The sequence below is a fragment of the Podarcis vaucheri genome (genome assembly GCF_965113315.1).
Source record: "Podarcis vaucheri genome assembly, chromosome: 1".
Lineage (NCBI taxonomy): Eukaryota > Metazoa > Chordata > Lepidosauria > Squamata > Lacertidae > Podarcis > Podarcis vaucheri.
The window spans coordinates 74509509-74535420 of NC_138759.1; the positions used below are offsets into that span (position 1 = coordinate 74509509).

The 25912-nt window shown below is 40.0% G+C and overlaps 1 protein-coding gene across 1 annotated transcript in view; it reads left to right on the forward strand.

Moving 5' to 3' along the window:
- The window catches only part of OTOG (otogelin), a 98393-nt gene extending 72760 nt beyond the window's left edge, over nt 1-25633 (forward strand). The window contains exons 42-56 of the mRNA XM_082192748.1: nt 34-172; nt 1419-1613; nt 2890-3102; nt 3963-4067; nt 5518-5628; nt 6516-6617; nt 6989-7087; nt 7922-7962; nt 9834-9909; nt 10678-10856; nt 12064-12168; nt 16148-16267; nt 17532-17577; nt 21447-21526; nt 21658-25633. Of these exons, the coding sequence (XP_082048874.1) occupies nt 34-172; nt 1419-1613; nt 2890-3102; nt 3963-4067; nt 5518-5628; nt 6516-6617; nt 6989-7087; nt 7922-7962; nt 9834-9909; nt 10678-10856; nt 12064-12168; nt 16148-16267; nt 17532-17577; nt 21447-21526; nt 21658-21858 (1812 nt within the window). The 3' untranslated portion in view covers nt 21859-25633. The remainder of the gene's footprint in view (nt 1-33; nt 173-1418; nt 1614-2889; nt 3103-3962; nt 4068-5517; nt 5629-6515; nt 6618-6988; nt 7088-7921; nt 7963-9833; nt 9910-10677; nt 10857-12063; nt 12169-16147; nt 16268-17531; nt 17578-21446; nt 21527-21657) is intronic.
- The last annotated feature ends 279 nt before the right edge of the window (nt 25634-25912 follow it).

The window sequence follows — 25912 nt, forward strand, 5'->3', positions numbered from 1 at the left end:
TAATCAAGTTAAGACTTTTATTTTTGTGTTAAGGTTTCTCCAGATTCCTTTTGTGATATGTGGGTCCAAGATGAAGAATACATTCAGAATCCATGTATAGCACTGGCTGCTTATGTTGCAACATGTAACAAATTTAACATCTGTATAGAATGGAGGAATTCTCATTATTGCTGTAAGTACTTCACATCAAAGACACTCTGTTTGCTGTTGATGGCAATAGCTATAAGGATGATGATAATAGTTTTCCTCAGCCACTCTGGGTGGCTTACAGCATATCAGAAAACATAATAAAAACATCAGGCATTAAAAACTTCCTGATACAGGGCTGCCTTCAAATGGCTTCTAATAGTTGTGTAATTCTTTATCTCCTTGACATCTGAAGGGAGGGTGTTCCACAGGGAGGGAGCCACTACCGAGAAGACCCTCTGCCTGGTTCCCTGTAACTTTGCTTCTCGCAGTGAGGAAACCAGGAGAAGGCTCTCGGAGGAGGACCTCAGTGTACGGGCTGAGTGATGGGGGTGGAGATACTCCTTCATGTATCCTGGGCCGAGGCCGTTTAGGTATTCAAAGGTCAGTGCCAACACTTTTAATTGTGCTTGGAAACATACTGGGAGCCAGTGAAGATCCTTTAGGACTGGTGTTACATGGTCCCAGCAGCCACTCTCAGTCACCGCATTCTGGATTAGTTGTAGTTTCCGAGTCACCTTCAAAGGTAGCCCCACATAAAGCACATTGCAGTAGTCGAAGCGGGAGATAACCAGGGCATGCAACACTCTGGCAAGACAGTCTATGAGCAGGTAGGGTCTCAGGTTGCATACCAGATGGAGCTGGTAGACAGCTGCCCTGGACCTGTGCCTCCATGGAGAGCTGTGAGTCCAAAATGACTCCCAGGCTGTGCACCTTTGATTACTGCAAGATGAAAAGGCAGTGCAGTCTATGGGACAAAGCAATGAATTTGAGCCAAAATGCTGAGGTTCAAGTCCAAGCTTTTTTATATAGAAATAATGTTGAGAAATCAGTAGAAATATGTACAAAATCTCAAACCTATACTACACATGGCAAAAAATACAGAACTGGAAAGGATACTTCTGAGTAGAAAAGCAATTTAGGGGAGGAAGTGCTTAACTTTTCAGTCATCTGCTTCTCAACCACTGGCTGTTCTAATTGCGTGCTTGCAAGATAAAAGATATGTCTTGAATAATTGGGTTGGGGTAATTGGTTGAAAGGGGAGATTCATGTGAGCAGGTGAAAATTTAAGCTTTACTGTATTTTTCCACTCTAATTTTACTTTATAATTTGCAGTGAATCAAAGTGTTGTCACTGTTTTCCTGCACAAGTTCACATGAAACATTAGCTCATGTAAAATATTACACGAAGAAGCATCATTGTGTTAAACACTGTGTTTATTATGTTGCTAGCCTTTCCCTGTCCAGAAGGTTTCTACTATAAGGCCTGCATATCTGCCTGTGAGACACCAAGCACTTGTCAAAATATGGAGCCAGAACTTCAGGATCCAGACTCTTGTTCAATATTGACTGAGGGGTGTGTTTGCGCAGAAGGGACCATCCTTCACCGTGTACACTCTGCACTTTGCATCCCTGAAGAGAAGTGTGGTAAGTATCAATATGCTATTGAATTTTGTATCATTTGACAAGCAATGATGAATTATTCTGGTCCTACCCAGCATATGTATGAATGGAAACAGACTTCTGTTTCTAGATCACCCTCAGGATGTGTACAGTACCCAGGTAACTTATTTTTAATGGGCGGTACAAAAATGTGAAAAATAATAAATGAATGTCTAGCGAATACAGAAGGGTATCCCTACATCCAGGAGCTGACTTGCCATGTGCAGGGCTCCCGCACTATCTACACACCAAAATACCCTTATGAAATCTCGTTAAAGAACATTGGCCACAAAAATGCCTTTTAAATAAAAACTACATGTTACACAACTCAAGAGTAATCGTCAGGCCAATGAGGTGGACTGAGGCAGCTGCTTCAGACAACAGAATCCCATGGAACAGTGTCCTACCTGCCCCTGCTGGCTTCTAAGAAGATCTCTCCAGAAGCCACCGCATGACCCCAGTAAGCAAGGCTGCAGCGGAAGGGGGAGCGGCACATTCCCATTTTGCCTCAGGTGGTGAAATGGAGAGGGCTGCCCCTGGAAATGCAACGTACTAGTCGGTCCCCCAACCTAACATTTCAACCCATTTTCCAAAGCACATAGTACAACTGGAGAAATTTCCCCCAGCAAAAATGCACCCCAGCAGAAGCCTGTGGAAGAAGAATGCACACTACCCGTCGACTTGCCAAAGTCTCCCATCAAACACGTAACTTTTTCAAAATAAGCCGTCACTTATCCTTTCTACCCCAAATATTATACCTCTCCTACTACCAAGTTTCAAATCAGTCCTATAACTATAAACTGCAGAATCTGCTCCCCTCAGATAACTCATTAGAACAGCTGGATGGAATTCAGATGACTCACCTTTGAACATGGAGCTGCAGTGGCCTTAGAATGAATGTAACTAGTTCCTAACAGGCCCAAGAACAGCAATGTTGCTTTCAGAGTGCTGCAGTTCAGGGATCTGTCTAAAAGCCATTTCTTTGCATTACTCATAGATGGTTGGTTTGTGTGCATGCAGATTTTTAAAAAAGATTCACGGAGTCCATTCTGTGTCTGCAAAATGTAGACTGAAAGAGTGTATGACTCAGGTGTGTTTCCTGAGTAACAGTGCTTTACCAACCCCTGACAAGTGGCATTGATTTGGAATTTTTCCCCTCTGCAATGGTCATATATTCTTTATGTCTGTAGTTGTAAACATGTCATAGAATCTAGACGTTTATAAAAATAAATAAATTACCCCCCTTTTGGCAACAATTTAGCCTGTACAGACACTTCTGGAGTGCCACATGCACTGGGTGAGACTTGGAAAACCTCCCATAGTGGATGCTGCATGCACAAATGCGTTGACAATGAGACCATTGCTCCTGTGGAGTACAACTGCTCAGCAAATAATGACTTGGAATGCCAGCGTTTTGGGGAAGTAGCTTTAATTGTACCAGATGAGCAATCCTGTTGTCACCAGAAAGTTTGTAGTAAGTATCCTTAATATACACTTTCTTACCAGCACCACTGACTTTCAATATCTTATAAACTATAGTCAAGTTTTTCTTGATTTAAGATATATGCAAACTAACACAAAATGACTTAATTTGCAGGTGTTTGGAAGCAGTATGTGGGCTTTCATAAGGTACATCACTTTGACAAGTGCTGAGGTTATACTGTGCAAGGAAGAAAGTGATATGTTGATCTAGGAGGTGGATGAGTAGGAGTAGTGTTAGGAAGCAGCTGAGATTCTTTGGGGGGTGGTGGAGTTGTGACAAATAAGATGTTCTATTTCTGAGGTTTCCATGAACAATACTGGTTTCAAAAGTTACAGTTTGCTGTCTTTTAAGCCCAGCTTTTTTCTTGGAAAGGAGAAGCACTCACCTAGGAAGAGAACCTCATTGACAGCTGCCAGCCACTTTGCCACCCTGTCTTTACATAAGTCTGCAATGTGAATACTGCATACCAGGCCCTTGTGCCCCTTTTAACCTTAAAAATCAGTCAACATTAAAGACAGGAATGGAGAATGAGAGCCCATATATCAAGTCCTCATAGTGCAGCTATGTATAAACAGAATACAGCAGTATGACAGCTTCTCATAGCACTCTATCCCCACTTATTTGATTGCCTGAAGAAAAGTTTAATGTGGCACAAGCAACAAAGCAAGTTGAAGCCTTCTTGGATTTTACAAAACATTTACAAATATCAGCCCGAGAGGCTGGCGCTCTCTCTCTCTCTCTCTCTCTCTCTCTCTCTCTCTCTCTCTCTCTGTAATACGCAACAAATGCAATCAGTTTTATTAATGCCATTCAACCCTATTCTTCTCTTGTTTTTGCTGTGATCTAAAAAGCTTGTAATCAGAGCCTCTGTGAAACGTTTATTCCTGAATGCAAGGGCCTAGAGAAACTGGCAACCTATTACCAAGACGATTCCTGCTGTCCTAGCTACAGTTGTGGTAGGTATTGAATGAAGAATTGAAATATCTGGCAAAGGAATCTCTATTGAAATATTTGACCTTGACCACTGTTATTATTGGGACGCGGGTAGTGCTGTGGTCTAAACCACAGAGCCTAGGGATTGCCGATTGGAAGGTTGGCGGTTTGAATCCCGACGACGGGGTGAGCTCCCGTTGCTCGGTCCCTGCTCCTGCCAACCTAGCAGTTCGAAAGCATGTCAAAGTACAAGTAGATAAATAGGTACTGCTCCAGTGGGAAGGTAAATGGCATTTCCGTGCACTGCTCTGGTTCACCAGAAGCAGCTTAGTCATGCTGGTCACATGACCTGGAAGCTGTCTGTGGACAAATGCTGGCTCCCTCGGCCAGTAAAGTGAGATGAGTGCCGCAACCCCAGAGTCATCTGCAACTGGACTTAATGGTCAGGGGTCCCTTTACCTTTACCTTTTTTACTGTTATTATTAGGGCTGGCATCAGATTCAGCCAAATTAGAGACAGCCCTAGATCTGGTCCCAAGTTGGGTCACGCTGGATCTTGAGTTGTCAAGGGGCAGGGTATTGGGAAGGCAAGGCTGCAGGAGTCTATTTCTGCAGGGTGATTTTCCCCACAGGAAAATCACTAGTGACACAGACCTAAGCAGAACTGAATCCTGTGGATAGTAAAGGTACCCCTTCACAAGAGCCTTCCCTGCAGGGAAGTGCTTGAGAAGCAGATCCCAGTAGGACTGAGTCCTCCACTTGTGGGCCACAGGGTGCTCCTTTGCAAGTTCCTTTTCCACGGGGTAAGGACTGAACCCTCCTGCTCTTGGTTGTGAGGCCGGGAGGGAGAAGGGGCACAGTGTCTCCTCCTTCTCCTGCCTCTCCCTGATTATGTTTAAAAACCCTAATTAGCCCTGCCCCCAGTTGATTCAGAAAATCCATTCCCTGTTCTGGGAAGGGACTTAGGACTACAAAACATGGCAACTTCCAAGCAGAGCCCTGTTGGGCTCACCACTGCCCATGAGGGATGGAACCGAAATGTTTGCTTTTGCACATGCCCCTGTTATATTCCTTGTTCCTAAAATTGAGAGCTAAAGTAGCCTGTGCCATGTGCAGTTGCAAAGGAAAAAGGAAACAGAGACAAAAAGGTAAACAAGCCTGGGAAGGTCTTGGCGGTCGGTGCTCATTTGCCCTGTAAGCATTTTTCCATGCACTAGTCCCAGATCCATTTTTAGATACTTGGAAGGCAAGACTGAAGAAACTGTATCAATGTGGTATGTGGAAGCTCTTGCTCCAACATACATAGAGGACGTGCTAGACCTATATTTCACAGTTTGCTCCAGTATTCCTAGTTACACCGCAGAAGGAAATAAGATGTAGCTACCGGTATATTTTTTTATTTAGTGTAAGCCCCCTTAGGGAGACTTCAGGATGGGATATCATATATTTTATGAAAATATTATGTTTGTTTCAGAATGTGATCCAGCAAAATGTGAGTCTATGGAACAGATTCCAAACTGCCGAGCAGATCAAACTCTGATTGCTGCCCATGTGGAAGGCACCTGCTGTGTATCCTATATCTGTGGTATTCAAATTTAGTTCTTATTGACAGCGTGTAGATTAATATGTAAGCAAAGAAGACTGTCTAGGAATATATGCCACAATGGCATAAGAGAAGCTCTACTGCCTAGTCCAGTATTCTGTATTCCAAAATAGCCAAAATATGGATACTTGAGGGATAGAACAAAACACCTTACACAGAGAGAAATGATGTGTCGGTGTGCAGTGGTGTACTGGCACCGTTTTTCGACCGGCACATCTTTTATAGAAGCTACAATGAAGTATACAATGTAACCAGAACTGATTCAAATTCCCCCACCCCCTGCAAGCCCACACCACCCAATCTTTTGAATTGCAGTTGTTTCTAAAAGCCCAACTGCACTTCCGTGGTGGCCACTGCAATCCTGAAAGACTGCTTCTCAAATCCCTGAGTGCATTCAGCATCCTATACTCTATCAGCCCAAACTGGAAGCCCATCCAAAACTAATAAGCATTCTCTTGCATGCACTCCACCCTCTGAGTGGTTTGAGGTTACAGGGGTGCTATTTAGTTTCTGTGGCATACTTCACCTATACTTGATCCCTTTTTAAGCTATGCAAAGTCTTTCTCCCAATGAATAAAAAACTACTTAGCTAAATTAAGCTTCTCCACCCAATTTGACCTCTTTCTTTTTACAATCAAAGTCACACGATTGGGGCAGCCAAAAGTCTAACACCAATCTCATTCTCATCCTGACTCTCTAACTAGACGTAAGGTTGACAGTTCTGCATTCAGGAGTGAAATTAGGTGGTGCTCAACTTTTCATTATAGTTTCATCAATCCTTTACGTAGAATTTTTGCACTTACAGAAAACTGAAGACAAATGGCATGTATGTGTTCTTTCTAATAATTTAATATTTCTCTTTTTATCAGCATGTGGTATTTGCTCTGATCAAATTCCAGCGTGCCAGGAAGGAGAAGTGCTTACTGTGGAAGGCAACACAACAGACAGATGTTGTCCTGCTTACCAGTGTAGTGAGTTGATGATTTCTCTAGAGGCTTTCTTAATTGTTTGCAATGATTTTTCAGTGCTGTAAATGATGAACAATACAGAATTTTCATTAAGAGACAAGCTCATTAAATCTACCCTAATCATTTTAAGGCAGTCATGGAATAAGCATATGGAGTTATTACCAAGAGATGCTATCCATGCCTCTTAAAAATGTCATTAATTTATTAAACCAAATTACTATGATTCAATGTATAAACAAAATTTTGTGTGAAGTATATATGAAGAATGTGCTTTATGCTTTGCTGAACATTTTATTTTTGGTCATGAGTTTTGGAAATGCTCTCCCTGCTTGAACATTCAACACCGTTTCTTTCTTTGCACTTTTAACTTGCAGCTTGTGAAACCTACCGTTGTCCTGAATTTAAGTGTTTATTAGGGATGTCCTTGGTAGAAGTATGGAGCCCAGAAAAGTGTTGTCCATATCGTACATGTGGTAAGTACAGTTGTTTTCAATGTCCTTTAATTAGGTTACATCAATTTATCTTGCAGTATAAAAAGGCAATGTTGAATTAATGTTGAAAATCTAGCAATGTCTGGAGCCATCAGTAGTCTAACTATGGTGTGGGCCAATTGAGATGTCTTATAGAGAGGTGGTTTCACCCAGGTGCTTGCAGGCTGGGACAATGCAGCTTGTTTGCACAGCTCAGCTGGGGATCAGGAAGGTTACTGCTCCCCAGCTGAGACAGGGGCTTTTTCAGAGCAGGAAGCGTGGGCAGCGGGGGAGGTTGCAGAGTGTTTAATGGAAAGGGGGAAAGATGTGTGCACTACCCATGCCCCCTTCATAGCAATAAAGTAAGCTCAACCCTACATCCACTAAACATCTGAGGAAATTTGAACATTATTTGAGAATGAAGAAGATTGGAATGCTCTGACTCAGGGGAATAAAACTTTAGAGAAACTGGATGACTGTTGAGGATACTGCTTTTTTAAGATGAAGTGACTCTAGTCCAGGCATAGGTAAACTTGGCCTTCCAGCTGTTTTCGGACTACAACTCCCATCATCCCTAGCTAACAGGACCAATGGTCAGGAATGATGGGGACTGTAATTCCAAAACATCTGGAGGGTCGAGTTTGCCAATGCCTGCTCTAGCCCATAAAGTGTGTGCCACAATAAATCTGCTAGTAATTAAGGTGCTACAAGACTTGTTTATGGAATGCCTGGCAAACGTTGAACTGCATCATTTTAGGAAATAACTTTGTCTGCTGATTGCTGGCATTCATGAAAGTGTATGAACATTTATTCTGTCACTTCCTTTCCCCATTTTAGAATGTGCATGTGAAACCGTTCCTAAGCCTCAGTGTAAACTGGTAAGGAGAAAATCCTATTAAAACACATTTTAAATGTTATTCTAATACAATGAACTGCCTGCAAATTGTGCTGTCCATCTTTGACTCCAGTCATATTTGACATAGACTGAATTTGTTGCCATTATTTATATTGTTGAACAAGAATGAGAGGAGACTGAGAGGAGATATGATAGTCATCTTCAAGTATCTTAAAGGCTGTCACGTGGAAGGTGGAACAAGCTTGTTTTCGCATGCTCTGGAGGGTAGGACTCTACCATGTTGGAATGGGCATTATGTAGCACCTGTAGTAGTGCCAGTTCCAGCTATTGAAACAATTGAGTGGGCACATGTGGAGCAAGGCAATCTCATAGGTAAACTGATCCCAAGTTGTTAAGGACATTGTATACTAATGGCAACACATTGAACATGGCCCAGTAGCAGATTGACAACCAGTGCAAATCTCTGAGCACAAGTGTTACATGCTGACAAGGCCTCACTCCTGTCAGCAATCGTGCTGCAGCACTCTGCACTAACCACAGCCTCTGGATCAAGCACAAGGGAAGCCCCACATAGGCATGCCATAAATTAGATGTCAGGAGGGCCTAGAAAGTTTGATTTCATAATTTCATAATTCATAATTATGAAACAATTTCATAATTCTCACTCACTTTTGTATCCTTTCACCCCAGATGAGGAGGAGGAGAAATCAACATGTTCACATTGGCCCATTGGCTGTGTGTTTCCATCACCAAGGTGCATGAGGCCAGAGTCTTTCAACATTATTAAATATCTCAGCTCACTCCAGTAGGGCAGCACTGCCTCTGTAGCCTCCTCCCTTGGGGACATAAAGGCATCTGGAAATAAATTTATCCCTCCCTAATTGGCTGATTTTGTGCATATATCCCTCTGTTTCCTGGGTAGCTCCTGCTCACCAACCAGGGAATTAACCATTGGTTGCTTATCATAAATGTTCTTTCAGAGGAGTATGCAGGAGACATCCAGCTGCACCCTTTTTTCAGCTTGATGAGCTTGGAGTACTGTGTATAGCTTCCTACCTCTTCTATGGGCCATGTCAGTTCTGGGAGAGTGCTATGCCTCTTGCACAGATATGGCCAGAAAGGGGGTTGTGGGTGGAAACACAGGAGCTACATATTCTCTACACCTCTGCCTCATGTGACCTTGTCTGCCTTGGGTGGTAGGATGACTTAGCTCTGTTTCCTGTATACTTTCTGCACAGTTCCCTGGAATGAACATTTGCAGTAAGTAGCCAGTATTTTGATCCAGTATCTGCTTCTGTTTGTGAAAGCAGGAAAGCATTCAGGAAAGCATCCAAATGCTCACATAGCATTTGGATTAGGAATGATGGGTGAGATCCAACATCACACCAGCAGACACAGCAGGACTTCCCCAAAACTCCAGAGCACATTTAGGAGGAGGGCGTTGGGGTAGGAGAGGAATGGGAAGTCCCATTTGTAGATGCAGAAGTCTGGTACACAAGTGGAACATCAGAAATGGATGACACCTACTGCTTTTAGCAAACATTGACAAAGAAATTGCCTTTTAGTATGCAGTGAATTGCATGTAATTTCCCTTTGACTAAGACATCCTGTGCATAATTAGGAATAAGTGCAATGAATCCAATCAGACTTTTAAATGATCATTATAAGATTGGGTGGTATACTTAATGTTTGAACATAAACCGGTAAAAGTAAACTGCCTGAGAGGAAGAAATATTGTATTATTTTTAGGCCTGTGTTCCCTGAGCATGAATACCACTAGGCAGAGGCTACCTTTTCCATTCCCTATTTCTAAACATTGCTATGAAACCAGATTTTTACCTCCCAGTGTACATTAATGACATAGTAATTGTATTTTTCTTCTTTTATGGACAGGGAGAGAAACTGATTATAGATGAACAATTCCAGAACAGCACAGAAAATGTTTGTCACTGCACTAAGTACAAGTGTTGTAAGTATACAAGATTTTTGGTTGAAAAAAGCATTTAATTTATCCTATTTAACTCAAGGCTATGGCCACATTCACACATCATGGTGTACCATAGTTTAGGACACTCTCCTCCCCTTCCAGAGGTTTGTAAGCTTTTACTTCCCCTTTTGCTTAAGCAGTTTTTTGCTTTATCCAAGCTTGCACAAAGTAGCTAACATTAAGTATCATCTGCTTGAAACAAGCTAACTTGGTTTCAAGATAGCTTATTTCAGATGAGCCATAATTAATATCAACACATTTGTCTGTATGAAACAATGAACCATGATGAAGCAGAAGTGGAAGACAAACCAGTTTCATATGCTGCTGCTGTGTTCTCAAGGAAGCATTATGTAGAAGGATTGGAAATATTATTATTATTATTATTATTATTATTTACGGTATATCAGTGTTAGTATAATAGTTATAAATTGTTCTAAATCTATAGTTTCTCATTATTCTAAGGAAATAATTCTTAGAAAATTTTCCTGCATATATTTTATGCTTTCAAGAAAAGCTGCGCAGATATGTTTAATGAATGTGTCCTTTGGTTTTTTTAAGAGGCAACCAGGATGAGCCAACAGAAAGTCATAAATAGATACACTTTCACAAATAAGCCAAATGATATTTGTGAAGATCTAAAAGTATTATGTCCTCACTTTTCTTTCTTCTTTTGAAGCATCAATTGTCAACTGTTTTGATTATTTCAGTTAACTTTATCCAATGTACTTTGTTTTTGGAAATCTGTTCCAGCAAGAGACAAAGTGTGCCTAAGCAGCGAGAGAGGTGTTCTGCATCCAGGACAGTCCATTGTTGAACACTCACCTGATGGTGTTTGCCACACTTCCTACTGCACAAGCATAGTTGATCCTGTTACCAAGTACTATCGGATAAATATATCCACTATAGATTGTGCGGCAAGGTGCAAATCTGTAAGAAGTTTAGAATTTAACTTTGGGTTTTCTCTGGTAAAATAGAACAGCAGATAGGAATAATAAATTTATTAAGAATAAAGGAAACTAGTGCAGTTGCACTAATTTCCCCACCCAGAATCTCTGATGTCTTATAACAAGAGGTCTTATTTGAATACTGGGATTGGTGGTTGTCCCATTGATAACATTCAGTTATAAGAACAGATGTTTTAATGCTGCTATGATTTGTTCTACAAAAGTAAATACCGTACTTGCTGTTAGAAGTTAACTCCACGGCATAGGTAATAGTTTCAAGGATCAAAGCAAGCTGCAGAAATGTAGAGTATATTTACCGAACGTTACAATGAATCAATTGATACAATTCATTTTGTTCCTGGTGAAAATTTTCCCATATATTGAAGCAATTGATATTGTATCTGTTTGTTAAGGCTTGAAGAGCTTCTGTACAACAAACAAGAAACTGAGCACCATCGTAACTATTCTGCTACAGCAAATGCAGCGAACAATCCTTTCTATGAGGACAGGATATCATGCTATTAGTGTTGGACAAAAGCTTGTTGGAATATAGCACTATGCATAAATGCAATTTAATTGTGAAAAAGCTCATGTTTTTGCTAATATGGAATACAGAAAGTCATTTTATGTATGCTTTAGTGGTGTAAACATGAATGTGCATGTGATACACATAAATGTGTTAGAAAATGCAAACATAGTTCATTATTTAAGCTGAGTAATTGCCATGGGCAAACAGAAGTCAAACCACTGCATGAATTAAAACTTAATAGCCATGCTTGACTTCTCTGCAGAACTTAAGAAGTTGTTGCCTCAAACACTGATGGACATTAACCAGGTTATCCTGGTTTTATTGTATCTTGGCATCTTGGCAACAGAAGATAATCTGTCTTGGACACAACAAATGTGTATGAACTGTACTTTTATCATGCAAAAAACTGATCACGTTGAAAGGCCCACAATCAATTTCAAAGTGGCTGAGCCACAGCATGAACCCAACTTCCCCATATGCAAGTCTAAGGGCCATTGAAGTACACTGGTCTCCTAATAATAGCAGCAGTACATTTATTTAAGGTGCAATAATACATTTAATAGTAATGTTAGATACTATGACAGAGTCCAACGGAATATTGTAATAAAAAATCTTAATTCCTGATTTGAACTATATTTGAAATGATATCCTTTACTTTTTCAGAATGAAGTCTATGAACCTCCAGAGGATTTAACAACTTGTTGTGGAAAATGCAAGAATGTGTCTTGTGTTCACTCTTTCAGCAATGGAACAGTTTCACATTTTAAGGTAAATTCGTACTTACAGTTTTTCTTATGGAGGGAGAGTAGCTCTCATTGGTTACTAAGTGTAAGTGCTTAATTAAGTTTGTGCTTCTGAACCAAAAAACCTGTTGTGGAATTTTTTGAGCAAGCAATCTGTGCTCAAACTACATTAGTGAACAAATTTAGGAAACATGAAGTTGCACATTCCTTTTTTAAAAAAATAATATTTATTAAGTTTCCAACAAATTAAGCACAACACTACAAAAAAGCCAAAAAAGAAAAAAACATATAATACTGTGATGGGATGATGAGCTGCTTGTGCGTAAAATCGTAGTCCCTCAGAGTTTGTTCAAGTCCACAAACCTCTGTCTGTGACGGAGCCCCTCAAACATGGCTCCTCTAGTCCCTGGCAGATTCCGACAGTGGCTGCTTTCGGAATCGCTTCCAACATAAAAGCTCCTTAACGGAAACACGTCTTCTGGACTCACGGCATGACAGTTTCCGGCGAGGAGTGGGTCTCCCTATGGGAGGTCCAGAAACCTCCCCACTGTTCTCGCTGGAAGTGTCCCTGAGCCATCCCTCTTGCTCGCTTTCCCTCAGAGACCCACCTCTCCCCCTGCTGGTTCCTGCTTCAGCTGCTGGGTCTCTCCCAACCTCCGTGAGCCCTTTTCCACCACCTGTCCCTCCGATGGCAGTTCCCTGACAAATACAATACAATACAATACAATACAATACAATACAATACAATACAATACATAATAAAAAACCAAACATAATAAAATAAACAAACAAGACAAAACAGAACAAAACAAAAACCATTTAAAATTTCAATTTCAACATCTTATCTTTCTTTCCCTTATTTCTTCAACCTCCTCACACCTCTCTTTTTGTATTCCACTTCTGTTAATTGTTTCAGCAATTCCTTTCCATCTTCCTCTGTTTTCTATCCTATAATTATCTTAACACATTCTAACCATATTTTTCCCTTTAAAACTCAATTAATCTATTTATACTTAATTCCAATTCCTATCCATCTTCCCCTGTTTTCTATCCTATAATTATCTTAACACATTTTAACCTTATTTTCCTTTAATACTCTATTAATCTATTTATACTTCCTTATAACATTTCTACTGAAGCCATATAACTTCATTCCAACGTTCTTCTAACATTCATTAATTTTACAATATTTCTATAAATAATCTTTAAACTTTTCCCAGTCTTCTTCCACCGACTCTTCTCCCTGGTCTCGGATCTTGCCAGTCTTTTCCGCCAATTCTATCTAGTCCATCAACTTCATCTGCCATTATCCAACACTTCTGTACTTCCAGGAGACAACCATTCTCTCAGCAAGCAACGAGCAGATGATTCACAACAAAGTTTAGGGGTCTGGCAGGGCAGGTCCACCTCCTTCTTTAGCATCCATCAATATCTTAAGTTTTACTCGAGGCTTCCTGCCCTGCCAAACAACTCCAAAAACATCCCTCCGCCACCTCCTGATACAATCCATCCCATCCAAAACTTGCACTGTTTGAAACGAAAGCAACATCCCCAGCATCACAGCAACCCTCATCCCCACCACAACGACTCGGCCCAACAGTAGCAACTTCAGATTTGTCCATATTTCCCAATCCACCTTCTCTTCAATCCAATGTCCTTCACAGTTACCTTAAATAAATTCACATTTTTGACGGTCATACTGGCCCCCAAAAGCCTCTCTTTCTCAACCGATGCTAGTCCAGTCTCCTCCTGAAGCTCTGTCAGGCTTTCCTTTCCCAATTCAGGTAGGGCACTGGTCCTCAAATTCTTCTGTTTTCCTTTAAGTTCCATCATAACAGATGTCACATCGAATTGCCTTTGAATGGATGGGGCTCTCTCACACTCCAGTTGTATTATTTTACATTCAGCAGCAAGGGTTTTCTCCCTGACTTCATCTGCAGTTTGCCGTGTCGACGTAAATTCCTGTATCAATCTCTGAATGGTTTCTGTGTTGGTGTTCACCTTTTGTCCCAGATTGTCTATTTTCCTGTGAAGCTGTTCCAACGAATCATTTATTTTCACTAAAGCGACCACTAAGGCCTCTTCTGTCGACATTTCATCTGTTTTTTCCTTTCCATTTGCCATAACACTTGAGAGATTCAAGGTCAATCTCAGAGTCTCACAGTTCTTATCTTACAGCTGGAAGTCCCCCTAGCCCAGCTCTTATAAAGTAACCAATTTCAGAGATTTCTACTAGAGGGAAACAATGTCCCCTTTAAACACAACTCATACAATCCAAAATTAATTTCAGATTTCAGATACTTTTTACTCCTTTTTAGAAGCAGCCGGAGACAATAGAAACAATGTATTTCTCTTCCTTTGCTAGCTGTCAAGGAACGTTCTAAATGCTGTCAATGAACATTCCAAAACGTCAACCCTACTGGCAGCCCGTATCCAGGGTCAGAGTGGCGGTATTTTAACTCCCTTCACTCTCTCCTGCAGGCATACTCAGTCCACAACTCCCCCCCCTTCTCCTGCCTCCAAGGGGGGTTTTGTGCTCTTTACCGATGGAAATTTAGGCTTTTACAAAAGGCTTTCCAAGACTTCAGCCTACAGCCTCCTTGCCTCAGTCTGTTTACAAGTAGGGAAGGCGGACTTCCTGTTTTGAACCTCCCCGTTTCGATGCCAAATTAAACTTTTAAAATCCCATTCTCCTGTCTCAGCTCTACTCACGGGTAATTACTTTGGAGTCAAATTGTCCACAGGAAAAAGTCAATGCTCTCCGGCAACAGCTATGTGGGTTCACTCTGTGGAAGAAGCAGACAATTCGAAGCACCGCGCCGCTCACCCCATGTCACTCCAGATCCCCAAAACCGGGTTTCCCTGCGAGTAGGGGAGGTGCAAAAGGTGCCCGCCAAATCCCACATTCACAGGCTACTCCCACCTGTGATTTTTACGGGTCTCCGCCTTCGCTGCAGCGGTACAGACCCAAATTCCCACAGGGCAAGTTCCTCCTGATCAGAGGAACTCTGCCATTGCCGGAGGCACCAACCCGGAAGTCCGTTGCACATTCCTACTCTGGTGATAGCAGAGCTGTGTATGATGGGAGCTACCAGGACAGTAGTGAATGACATGGTGGGATGATGGTACTCACCTGGCCTCCTGACAATGGAGTCACTGTTTTTATTGTGAGGGAGAGGGCAAGGTAGTGAGGCAGTTGGTGCCATGCAAACACACCAGCCAGCAGGAGTGCAAGATTGGCTCCACCAGTGTGCTTGCACAGCATCAACCTCCCAGCCACCTTGAGGACATGGGTAAGTGCTGAGTCTAGTGGCCAAATGCAGTTGCTGACCCTTCTTCTTCCCATCATTTCATTTTATTGAAAAATCTTAAGGTGGGAAAATTAACAACTGTAAGATCAATAAGGAGCACTATAGATAGTAGAGCAGGCATCCCCAACCTTGGGCCCTCCATATGTTTTGGACTACATTTCCCATCATTCCTGACCACTGGTCCTGTTAGCTAGGGATCATGGGAGTTGTAGGCCAAAACATCTGGAGGGCCACAGGTTGGCGATGCCTGTAGTAGAGCAATAGTACAGCTCTTTAACAGTATGTAGGCTTTGGCTTCTCTTCACAAGAGGTGGGACAGAAGAGAAACAGCAATGCTTTCACTACTAATTTGCACCCCACATAGAGTTATGTAACCTTTCAGAAGTCACATTGAATTATGCTGGTCTGTCACAGGACTATGTGGGAATAAGAAATATAATAAACCAAGGTTGCTACAGTGCAGAACTGTATTACTTTGTGGATGCATCTGGAAGTCTTGTTTCTCAGAAAGGCACAATACTGATTGTATTTGGTGTTAGGAATGTCAGTGAAAGCTCCCTCAGTGCGAGCAAGTGGCTTATTTTGACCTTAAATCAAGTTTGTTTGTTTGTTTGTTTGTTTTAAAAAACTGCAAATTCTATTGGTTTTTGAAGTGTTTGTATTTCTGATAATTATTTTAAATACTCAAAATAGCCTGGCACCAGTTGGATTTCGAACTGTGTCAGATACGACTGCACAAACACACCATTTGGACCTGTTCTAATTACATCAGCCATCAGCTGTCCACCGTTTAATGAAACAGAATGTGTGAAGGTCAGTGGTTCATCCATTTTGCATTCGATTTTGAAAGCTTTTATTTTGCTTCCTCTGGACACTTCCATTTATTGCAACAAGATAGAACAAAAGGTCGTAAAGGCTAAAGAGCCGGAACACAGGTTAGACTTTGCATTTGGAAATGGGATGCTGTTGAAATCAGTCCTCCCTCTGGTGAGTGACCCTTCTCCTGGCTATAACATTTAGATCTACTTAACATATAGATCACAAAACCACCATGCTGTAAGTCTCTGTGTGTCCACCACACCCCTGGCAGCACTGGTGGGGAAACAGGGATGCTCACAACATCATGGTAATATAATTACCATAGAGCTATATGTAATGTAAACTACCATAGATCCAGTGCTGTAAAGTGGTTAGCCTGTAGGTACTAGGACTTGGGAGACCAGGATTAAAATCCCCATTCAGCCATGAAGATTACTGGGTGACTTTGGGAGTGTCTCCACCTCTTAGCCTAACCTACCTGACAGCATTGTTGTGAGGATAATATGGAGAGAGGGAGAGCCATGTACACCACCATGAATTCCTTGGAACGAAAGAGGGATATAGATGCAAATAAATAAATAAATAAATAAATAAATAAATAAATAAATAAATAGATAGAGAGAGAGAGTGTGTGTGTCTTTTCAGAGCCATAAAGGTAAAAAAGCCTCTACAGTGAGCACTGTGACTGCTCATTGATTTACCAGGTGTAGAAGTGTTCTACAGATGATGGGAAGAAAGCAAATATTGTATCACTCCAATGCAGTTCAGAGGGGCAGGCAAAGTGCCTAGAGGATTATACTTACATTTTCCTCTCAAGTAGACTTTCAAGAGCAGCCTTGCTATGTTGCTCCTAATCTGTTGATCTGACTTTTGTTTAGAGTGAATGTTACGCTGAATCTCAGGTTGTTGTTGTTTTTTTTAAAAAATGTAATAATAGAATCACAGAACTGTAGAATCACAGAACTGTAGAGTTGGAAATGCAGGAATATGTATCTGTCCCATATGGGGATCGAACCTGCAATATTGGCATTTAACAGCATCACGCTGTAACCAACTGAGCTATTTAGGCTCATATTTTGTTTCAGTTAAAATAAATATTGTATTATTCTCTAGATTCTGGTTTATTTACTGTTTAGTTTTCTTGATAGTGCAGTTAAGTGCTCTTCTAATAGTTCATCTCTACTACTACTACAACCTGTGAATTAGTGCTAAAAATGATTTTATACTGGTAGTGACTTTTTTTTTAATACAAATTCAGGTTGGAGGATATATTGTACCATTCTTAGAAGGATGCTGCAAAACATGTAAGTACCAAAACATCAATAATGGTGTACATATGAGAGAGTTTTGAGGGGTACTTGTTGCCTTCCAAAACATCTAAATAATAAGCAGCACTAACAATAACAAGAATAAAATTGGTTTACTCAATGCTTACAATAGCAGTAACATTCTAAACTTAACTTTAGTTATTAAGAGATCATGTGCCATTTAAATCAATGAAATTTACTTCCATGTTTTGTTTAGATCATTGTGTGCCTAGTATGAGATTGTGAATGACTGTAAAAAAATCACACAGGTGATAGCATTGTCTACCATTGCCAATAAAACTAAATCTAGATTCAGTCTGAGTTAAGACAATATTTACTAAGGTTAGAATGACACCTGTGTTATTTTCGCTGGTTGGGACTGAATCTAAGACTACTTTTCTGCAACCAGTAGTGATTCTTTCAATCATAATTCACAAATCAGACCAACCAGCTGGGAGTAGGGCAAGAGCTGGAAAATTGCTAATCAATGATTCATTCACTATGATTTGAAATATTAGATTGGTTGCATGGTCATTTAGTTTATTTAAATGAGCTTTGCTGTGTATTTCCTTTAGCTGAAGATTTTACTATTTAAAGCATTAATACCAACAGAACCAAACAGTCATAAACAAATAAGTATTTACGGGATAAATAAGAAACGAAAAGGAAAGCCATAATGTTGTTACATGGGGACATAATTCATCAGGAAATTCTGCAGCTGAAATCCCATTACAGTTTACAAAAGTTGTTGCGGGGTGTATGTGTGAAATAAAGTTTCTCATGGTTTCAGTTTGTCAGGAAATTATTATTAATAAAGTAGGGGCATATTTGTCTATGATATGTGGTATATTTTAAGCTGTTTAATTTACATTTAAAAGAAAATAAAGGGAACAGTGCCATTTTCAAAATATAACTTGACATGTAGAATTGAGGTTCATGAAAATGTGGCTCTTTGTTTTGTGATATCAGCTCTCTTTGGTATTCCTCAAAATGAAGTCAACACATTACAGAAGTAGAGGCACTGTGAAAAGCAGAAACTATTACTAATATTTTGTTTAAATATATCGGATGAATGAATCATGGAGGCAGTATCTTCGTTTATGGTACAAAGGAGTGGTCAGCTTATTCATTTCATAATTTCACAGATACTTACGTTTTTATTAAGCCCAGAATCACTTGGGTATATGTTTATATCAGAGGCTGCAATCCTATGCTATCTTACTTTAGAGTAAATCTCATTGAACTCAGTGGGACTTACGGTATTTCCAAGTAAACATTCAAAGGATTGTATGGCACATCATGTAGTTCCACATCTAGACCAAAATCCATAGACTAACAGTACATGTCTTCATGTTGGGTTGTGGCTATTGTGAAGTGGTTAGAGTGTCAGACTTCACCTTGGAAGATCTGGGCTCAAATCCTTGTTCAGTCATGAGGCACTTTGGGTAGCTTTTGACAACTTTACTTCAGCCTAAACCTACCTTTTGTAGATTTGTTGAGTGGATAGAATTGGTAATGCTCATGTATTATATTATTACCGTAGCTACATAGCAATACTTGCATGTACTTGCATGTACATGTCAGTACAATACAATTACTAAAATATTCCATGGTGAGCTCCCTGGAAGAAAAATGGGACACAAACATGAAAAAAATAAATAAGATATTACTGTGTGTTATTTAAGGAGAAGGAAATTGTTTAGCAACTAATACATATAAAAGAAAGTTGCATGCACAAGTGCAAGAACCTATTTTAAATATAAAACAGGAAAATATTATTTAAACTCAGGAAGGAATTCAAAGTAGCACTAAGAGGCTCTGTCAGTGCAGGCCGTTATGCTTCCTTGATGGAATGATTTCCTCACCCTCATTCCCCTCCCCCCTATTATCATGGGGGAATGGGGAGACCTCTTGGAACAGTGGGATGGGGAACAGGAGTGTAGAGCCAAAATATGTACCTTGAAGGAATGAATGCCTTAGCGCAACACTGAATTCCTCCCTAATGTTTGTGCATCTATGTATCATATATAACGTGTTCGATTTGTAATATTCTTATTAGGTTCTGGAATGTCATTGTTGCTCCCATTCCCCGTTAGCCCAGTCACTCCTGTACCTAGTGCTAGCTGTAACACAGGTACATATTCTTGGAAATCAGTAGGAAAAAACCAGACAGAACCATTGTTGATTTCCAACAATGTACTCCCTCATAGGAGCATCATGCCCTCAGGTCACAACATCTGGTTGAAATAAGCTGTATTGTAGTATGAACTGCTGATTTTTTCAGATCTGCTCACATATCTTTTCATTTTGCACTGTATGGGCAGTGCATTGTTGTTAGCCAACAATGTACTGTTGGTAGTAAGCATTTGCATAGTGTTTTAGCTTGCTGCATGGTTATTTTGCTTGCTATTTCCAGTAATTTCCATAGTGCTGTAGAAGATAGAAACTAATCGCTTTGCTTGTTAAAGCTTGCTGTTAAAATAACACTTACCCAGAAAGTATGGCATATGTGTACAGCACTGTCTCCTTGGGTATATGCTGAATGAATGGCTAAATATTATCATCTGTTATGTAACATTTCTAAAAATAATTATGTGGTGCTGGTAGTTGCTCAATGAGAAATACTGCAAACCAGAAACAGTGCAATAATCCTTCACAAAAGTCTTCCCCATACAATTGACACACTGTCTTCTGGCAGAGTTCCTATTGGATTGGGAGTAAATAAGCAAATGGTTCCTGTTGACCTGTTTGTTTTATTTTAAATATTTGTATGCCACCTGTCCAACCATATTTTCAAGGCAGTTGGCTGCAGTGTGATGTGTAGCTTCTAGCTATGAAGGATTGCAGCACGAAGAAATAGCTCGACTGCAGCTGCATGTGAAGGTGGTCTCACTGATGGGCCACTCTCAGCTAAAAGGCTTGTAGGCTGAAGTGAGAATGATAGCAATAAAACACCTCTGTGAATACTGGTGTTATTCATGAGTTTGTGCCAATGTAAGAACAGTGGTATCTCATATGTTGCAAACAAATCATAGCTTGTAATGCAGCCTGTCTGTTATTCATTTGTAACTCCTATGTAAAATAGTTGGGCTGGTGTTGAAGATTTGGAGTGGGGTATCATGCATAGGAAAGTTGCCTCCAAATTGCACTGTTTCTCCATCTCATCTATCTAATTCCCTATTACACAGTTTGGCATTGGTGGCTGTTGCCTTTGTGGCTTTGTGTTGATTTGGGATGTCACATCATGTTGTTATAGTGTGAAACCCTGAGAGTGCAATCTTCAAATTGCTTACCCAAAATATGATGGTGTAATTAATGTAGACTTGGCACTATGAATGTTGCCATGTACACAACATATTTATTTTTATGTAACACCAGTTTAGTAGTATTGAATTCAGCTGAATTAAATTATTTTAAGTGCTTTTGGAAAATAAACATTTTTAGATAGACCTATTCACAATCACAAAGTTACTTAGCAGTAAGTAATTTAAGACTAGGGCCCTAGATTATAGTTCTGAACTCTTACTTGAGAACAATTATTAAAAACACTGGTACTTTAAAATAAATACATTTGGAATTAAGTTTTCTGTTGATTTGGAAAGTGAATTTTAGGGTGCTGCCCACCCCAGGAACTTCATTGGTACAAGCTCCACTCATTTCAATGGCAACTATACTGACACAGTCCTATCTATATTTAGATTTTTTGATACATAGAATATTTGTGCTGATAATAAATGTAATGCTTAGAACAATTTTGAGAGTCCAAAATTTGAATGACATAGACCATTGCTCATGGTCTTTGTCTTTTATTTTCTATATGCTTACCTGGTGTATCAACTGGTTTCTAATCACGTCATTCTTTGCAGGCAAGGAAGATGGAAAATTCTGCAAAAAGGTGACTGTTAGGATGACTATACGCAAGAATGATTGTCGAAGTAACACACCAGTAAGTAAATGACTAGCTGTGTCCCGCTACTATTTGCACTCTGTTACCCTGAAAGTTTAGCATTATTGTTGGTTGGAAGCCATTTAGCCATTTCTCTTAGCAAATTAAGTTATTTTTCTGCTTATTTCCAGGTAAATATTGTTTCCTGTGATGGAAAATGCCCTTCTGCAAGCATATATAATTATAACATCAATACATATGCAAGATTCTGCAAATGCTGCAGGGAACTTGGGCTACACAGACGAAATGTGCAGCTATATTGCAGTGGCAACTCCACCTGGGTCAGCTATACTATTCAAGAACCCACAGACTGTTCTTGCCAGTGGTCATGAAACAATGCTACAAGAAATCAATGTGTTCAACAGCTTTGGGGGAAATTAATTTTACTCCCTGAGTTAGGACAAAGAATGTTGATGACACAGTTGCCTACAGTTACAAAACAAATCAGCATTTAAATAAACTGGATTGTGTTCTGGGATCTCTGCTGAACAGATGAACTTACAGCACTGATGTTATATTTTCAGAACACAACCCCACAAAAATCTGAACGTTTCAATGAGGCACAATATTCTAAGGGTTAGTTCATACAACAAAATTGGCCACTTAACAGATTGTGTGACCGGTCTACTTACAGGAGCAGTGTAACATTTAAACAGAGAAAGATAGTTTCATGGTAGCAATGGCTATGAAGAGGCAAACATGCATTTTCAAATTCTCCCATTCATGGAAGTTATTGCCATACTGCTTTGCAAGTTGCTTGTTCATTTTACATTGTTCTTATGAAGTCATAGAATTCATGTAAGCTGTTAAATCTACAAATCATTGGTTGATTGTGATATATGAACCATCCCTTAGAACCACTAAAAGAGAAGAGCCCTGATTCTGCTCTCGTTGCAAGGAAGAAGTTGTGCCCAACTAATGATGGTTCTATAAGATGGATCTGTGTTCCCCTGTGAACCCATTCAGTTAACTATGCATTATGGAAAGGTGATACACGTAGTACTTCTTTAGTGGTTTGGGGAGGAAGGGGATCTTTTTGGTCAATTTTTTATAGCTAGATTTCTATTACTAGTCTATAATAAAAACAAAAGCAAAAAAATCTGAATTACAGGATTTTGGTCCTGTTATTAATTTCGTTTTTTAAAAAAATTGTGGTATGTGCCAACTTTCAAAAGAAAAGGTATTGCCTTTGAAAGAGGCCATGAAACAGACAGAACTGTTTTTGTGGAAGTCTGCTTTATTCTGTGCAACCACACCACCACTTTTTAAAACAGGGTGACCAACAGATATTTGGGGCTGCAGCTGTCAATGTCTGTGACAGTTGGCATGCTCAGCGGGACTGATTGGAGTTGCAATCTGAAACATCTGGAAGGTGCCAGGTTAGGAGGGATGGATGGACCTATTAAAGACCAGTCTATCCCGGTTTCCAGAAGCTATGGGGCTAAATTTATCCTTTCCTGTTTCTGGGAAGATTTTTTAAAATGGAAAATCTTTAAAAAGCTGCCTAGAAACATACTTTTAAAAATATAAAATAAAATACCAGGTGGTCCAAGAGTTGGGCACTGCCTCCAATCTTTCCCTCCCCACAAAAAATCCTGAAGCAGAGCACCTAGCTGCTTTCAGCTTGAGTGCTTGGTGCATGGTACTCTATGCCACCACGCAAATTGATTCAGTGTGCAGTAAGCTCTCCTGAGTGTTACAGGACTTGCAATGCTTTTACTGTCCAATTCTCCCTGACAGAGACGGAACGTCATGAAGTCCTGGTGTCACTAGGTGCTTAGACTGTGGGCAATTGGATGCCCTGTTTTAGAAGTTTAAAAGGAAAATTGCTGGGGGTGGGGAAAAGATGGCAGCCATCAGGCTGCATTGTAAACGAACCTACCAGACTGAGGGTTCTGAGGACCATTAAGGCAATTCTGGTTAGGATCCACCCAGGTTGGATTAGACTAACTTGTTTTTTGAATCAGAGTAGTCAGATTCCTACCCCATTCCTACATGTTCGCTATCCTTGTCCGTCCCACCGCAAAAAACACACATCTTCAAATAGTGTACTGTGAAATCCTATGCATGTCCTGTTGAGTTCAGTGTGACTTCTTCCCAAGCAAGTTTGTATAGGATTGTAGTCGTAATACCTAGACAATATTGTGTTATGAGTGTATATACATTGGATGACACTGCAAGTAAATTGTAAGAAAGTATACATCACACTGATAATGCAAAAGAAGGCAAATGATATAAATATAGTTATGTTTATCAGGGAAATATTTTCAATATTGAGAACTGTATATATAAACATGTTCCCTGGTATGAAATATGATATTTTAAATATTTTATGGTGTTATGTAAAAGCATATTTGCTAGGAAATATAGATCTGCCATTTGACAGTATCCAAGTTAAATATTAGCAATAGCTGCATCTTGAAAACAGTATGACAAACTGATTTTCACCAGTTTATCAAATTTAAAAAGTGTTTCCCTTTCCTTTCATTTAAACACATTTTATATGAAAAATAAATCTTTTGCCTTCTATAGCATATCATATTGTATGTGTGACATTTGTGTGTCTCTTAAGGAGAATATCCACCATCTAGAGAAATATACAACTGGCTCTCTATATAGTTAGGTAGTTTGGGGGTGACTGGTCGTTTTTCTCAAATGATAATTTCCATACATTGCATTTCAAGCTACTTTTCACAGAATCATAGAATTGTAGAGTTGGAAGGGACCCTGAGAGTCATTTAATCCAATCCTTTGCAATGCTGGTATCTCAGCTAAAGCATCCACGACAGATGGCCACCCAACCCTTGCTTAAGAACCACCAATGAAGGGGACTCCACCACTTTCTGGGGGAGTCTGTTCCACTGCCAGGATAAATTCAGAAGCAGTTTATGATGTGTTATGGAAGCTGGCTTCTCAGAACAAAATCAACAAAAGAGATGGGTTACATGATGTTTGTAACAGCAAGTGACACATGATTCTCTCTAATCAAATGTATTCTTTCCTGACTTTCTCTGACCAGTTCGATCAAATATGTGTTGTGAAATCAAGAAAACAATATTATATGCAATCACTTTGTATTATTCAGCTTCTGAACTATTTCCAGCAGCTGGTATTGTGAGGCAGAGCCGATCTCTCAACACCAGCATTGCTGCTGCTCACCCAGATGGTGCAAGGGTGAGACAAGGTGGCAGAAAGGTTAGGACCGCACAGGCGCACTGGTGGAACCAAACTTGCTTTTGTACTCATAGCCCCACCCTCGCCACTGTTCTACACCACCCCATCCTCTCAGCAGCCATGCCAGTATCAGGAGGGCACCTCTGTAGCACTGTCCCACCATGCCAGATGCTCGGGGGAGCAGGGAAGTACTTGTGTTGAGTCTGTTGCAGCAAAATAACAAAACAGCTTGTGAAATGTTAAAAGTAGACAGGTTGATTGACAGGACAGAATAATCTACTCATGTACTTTGACCTTGCCTTTGAGAATCCCTGGTACTAGAATTTGCCTCTTGCAAGCTATTAAATTACAATGATAATAAAAAAATACTAAGGCAAAAGTCACATCGGTTTGTTTGCTATCACTTTCTGCATACTCTGCATGTTATATTCACTTATCTAATAAACAGACACTATTTTATAGATTAGTTTTTTCTACTAGTGCTTTAAAGTGTTTGATGCAACTAGACTGCACTGGTGTATTTCATTTATATTGTGTTACAAAAATCCTCGAGTGAGTTTTTGCAACACAGCTGACCAATGATGGATGGTGGTGGGTTGGTTTTTTTAAAAAATCAAGTAAAAGAGTTCTGTTTTTAGCTAAACCATCTTTCTGAATTGTTCCCACTGAATGTGCAACATAAATGGTCACATTTTAACCTGGATAATAAAAATCAAAAACATTATTGCCTTTCAAAGATACTGTGTTTCTATCCCCAAACTTTAAATAGAGGCTGTTTAAATAGGGCGATATTCCTTTCAGAGGTCCTCTATCAATTTTATAACCTAAGAGTCCTGTTGAATCAGACAGAAAGTTAATCTCTTCTACCATTCTGTTCTCACAGTGGCTAACCAGATGCCTGTGACATAAGTGCAATAATAGCTCTTTCTGCTCATGTTCCCCAGCAAATCGTCAAAGGATGCATGGGATCCTTCTGTCATGAATATGAGAGGTACTTCTTGTAGAGCCCTTTGGCCTTTTACTGCAGCTCATGTGTCAGATTATCACAAATGTCTGTTCTGACATTAGAAGTATGCCTGTGACACTTTTCAGAATTTTACCTTCAACAGAGAAATATATCAGAAATATATTCTTTGACATTCACAGCAGGGGTTGCCAACCTTTTCAGGTCAGTGGGCATGTTTGGACTTTTGAAAAAGTGCTGTGAGCGCC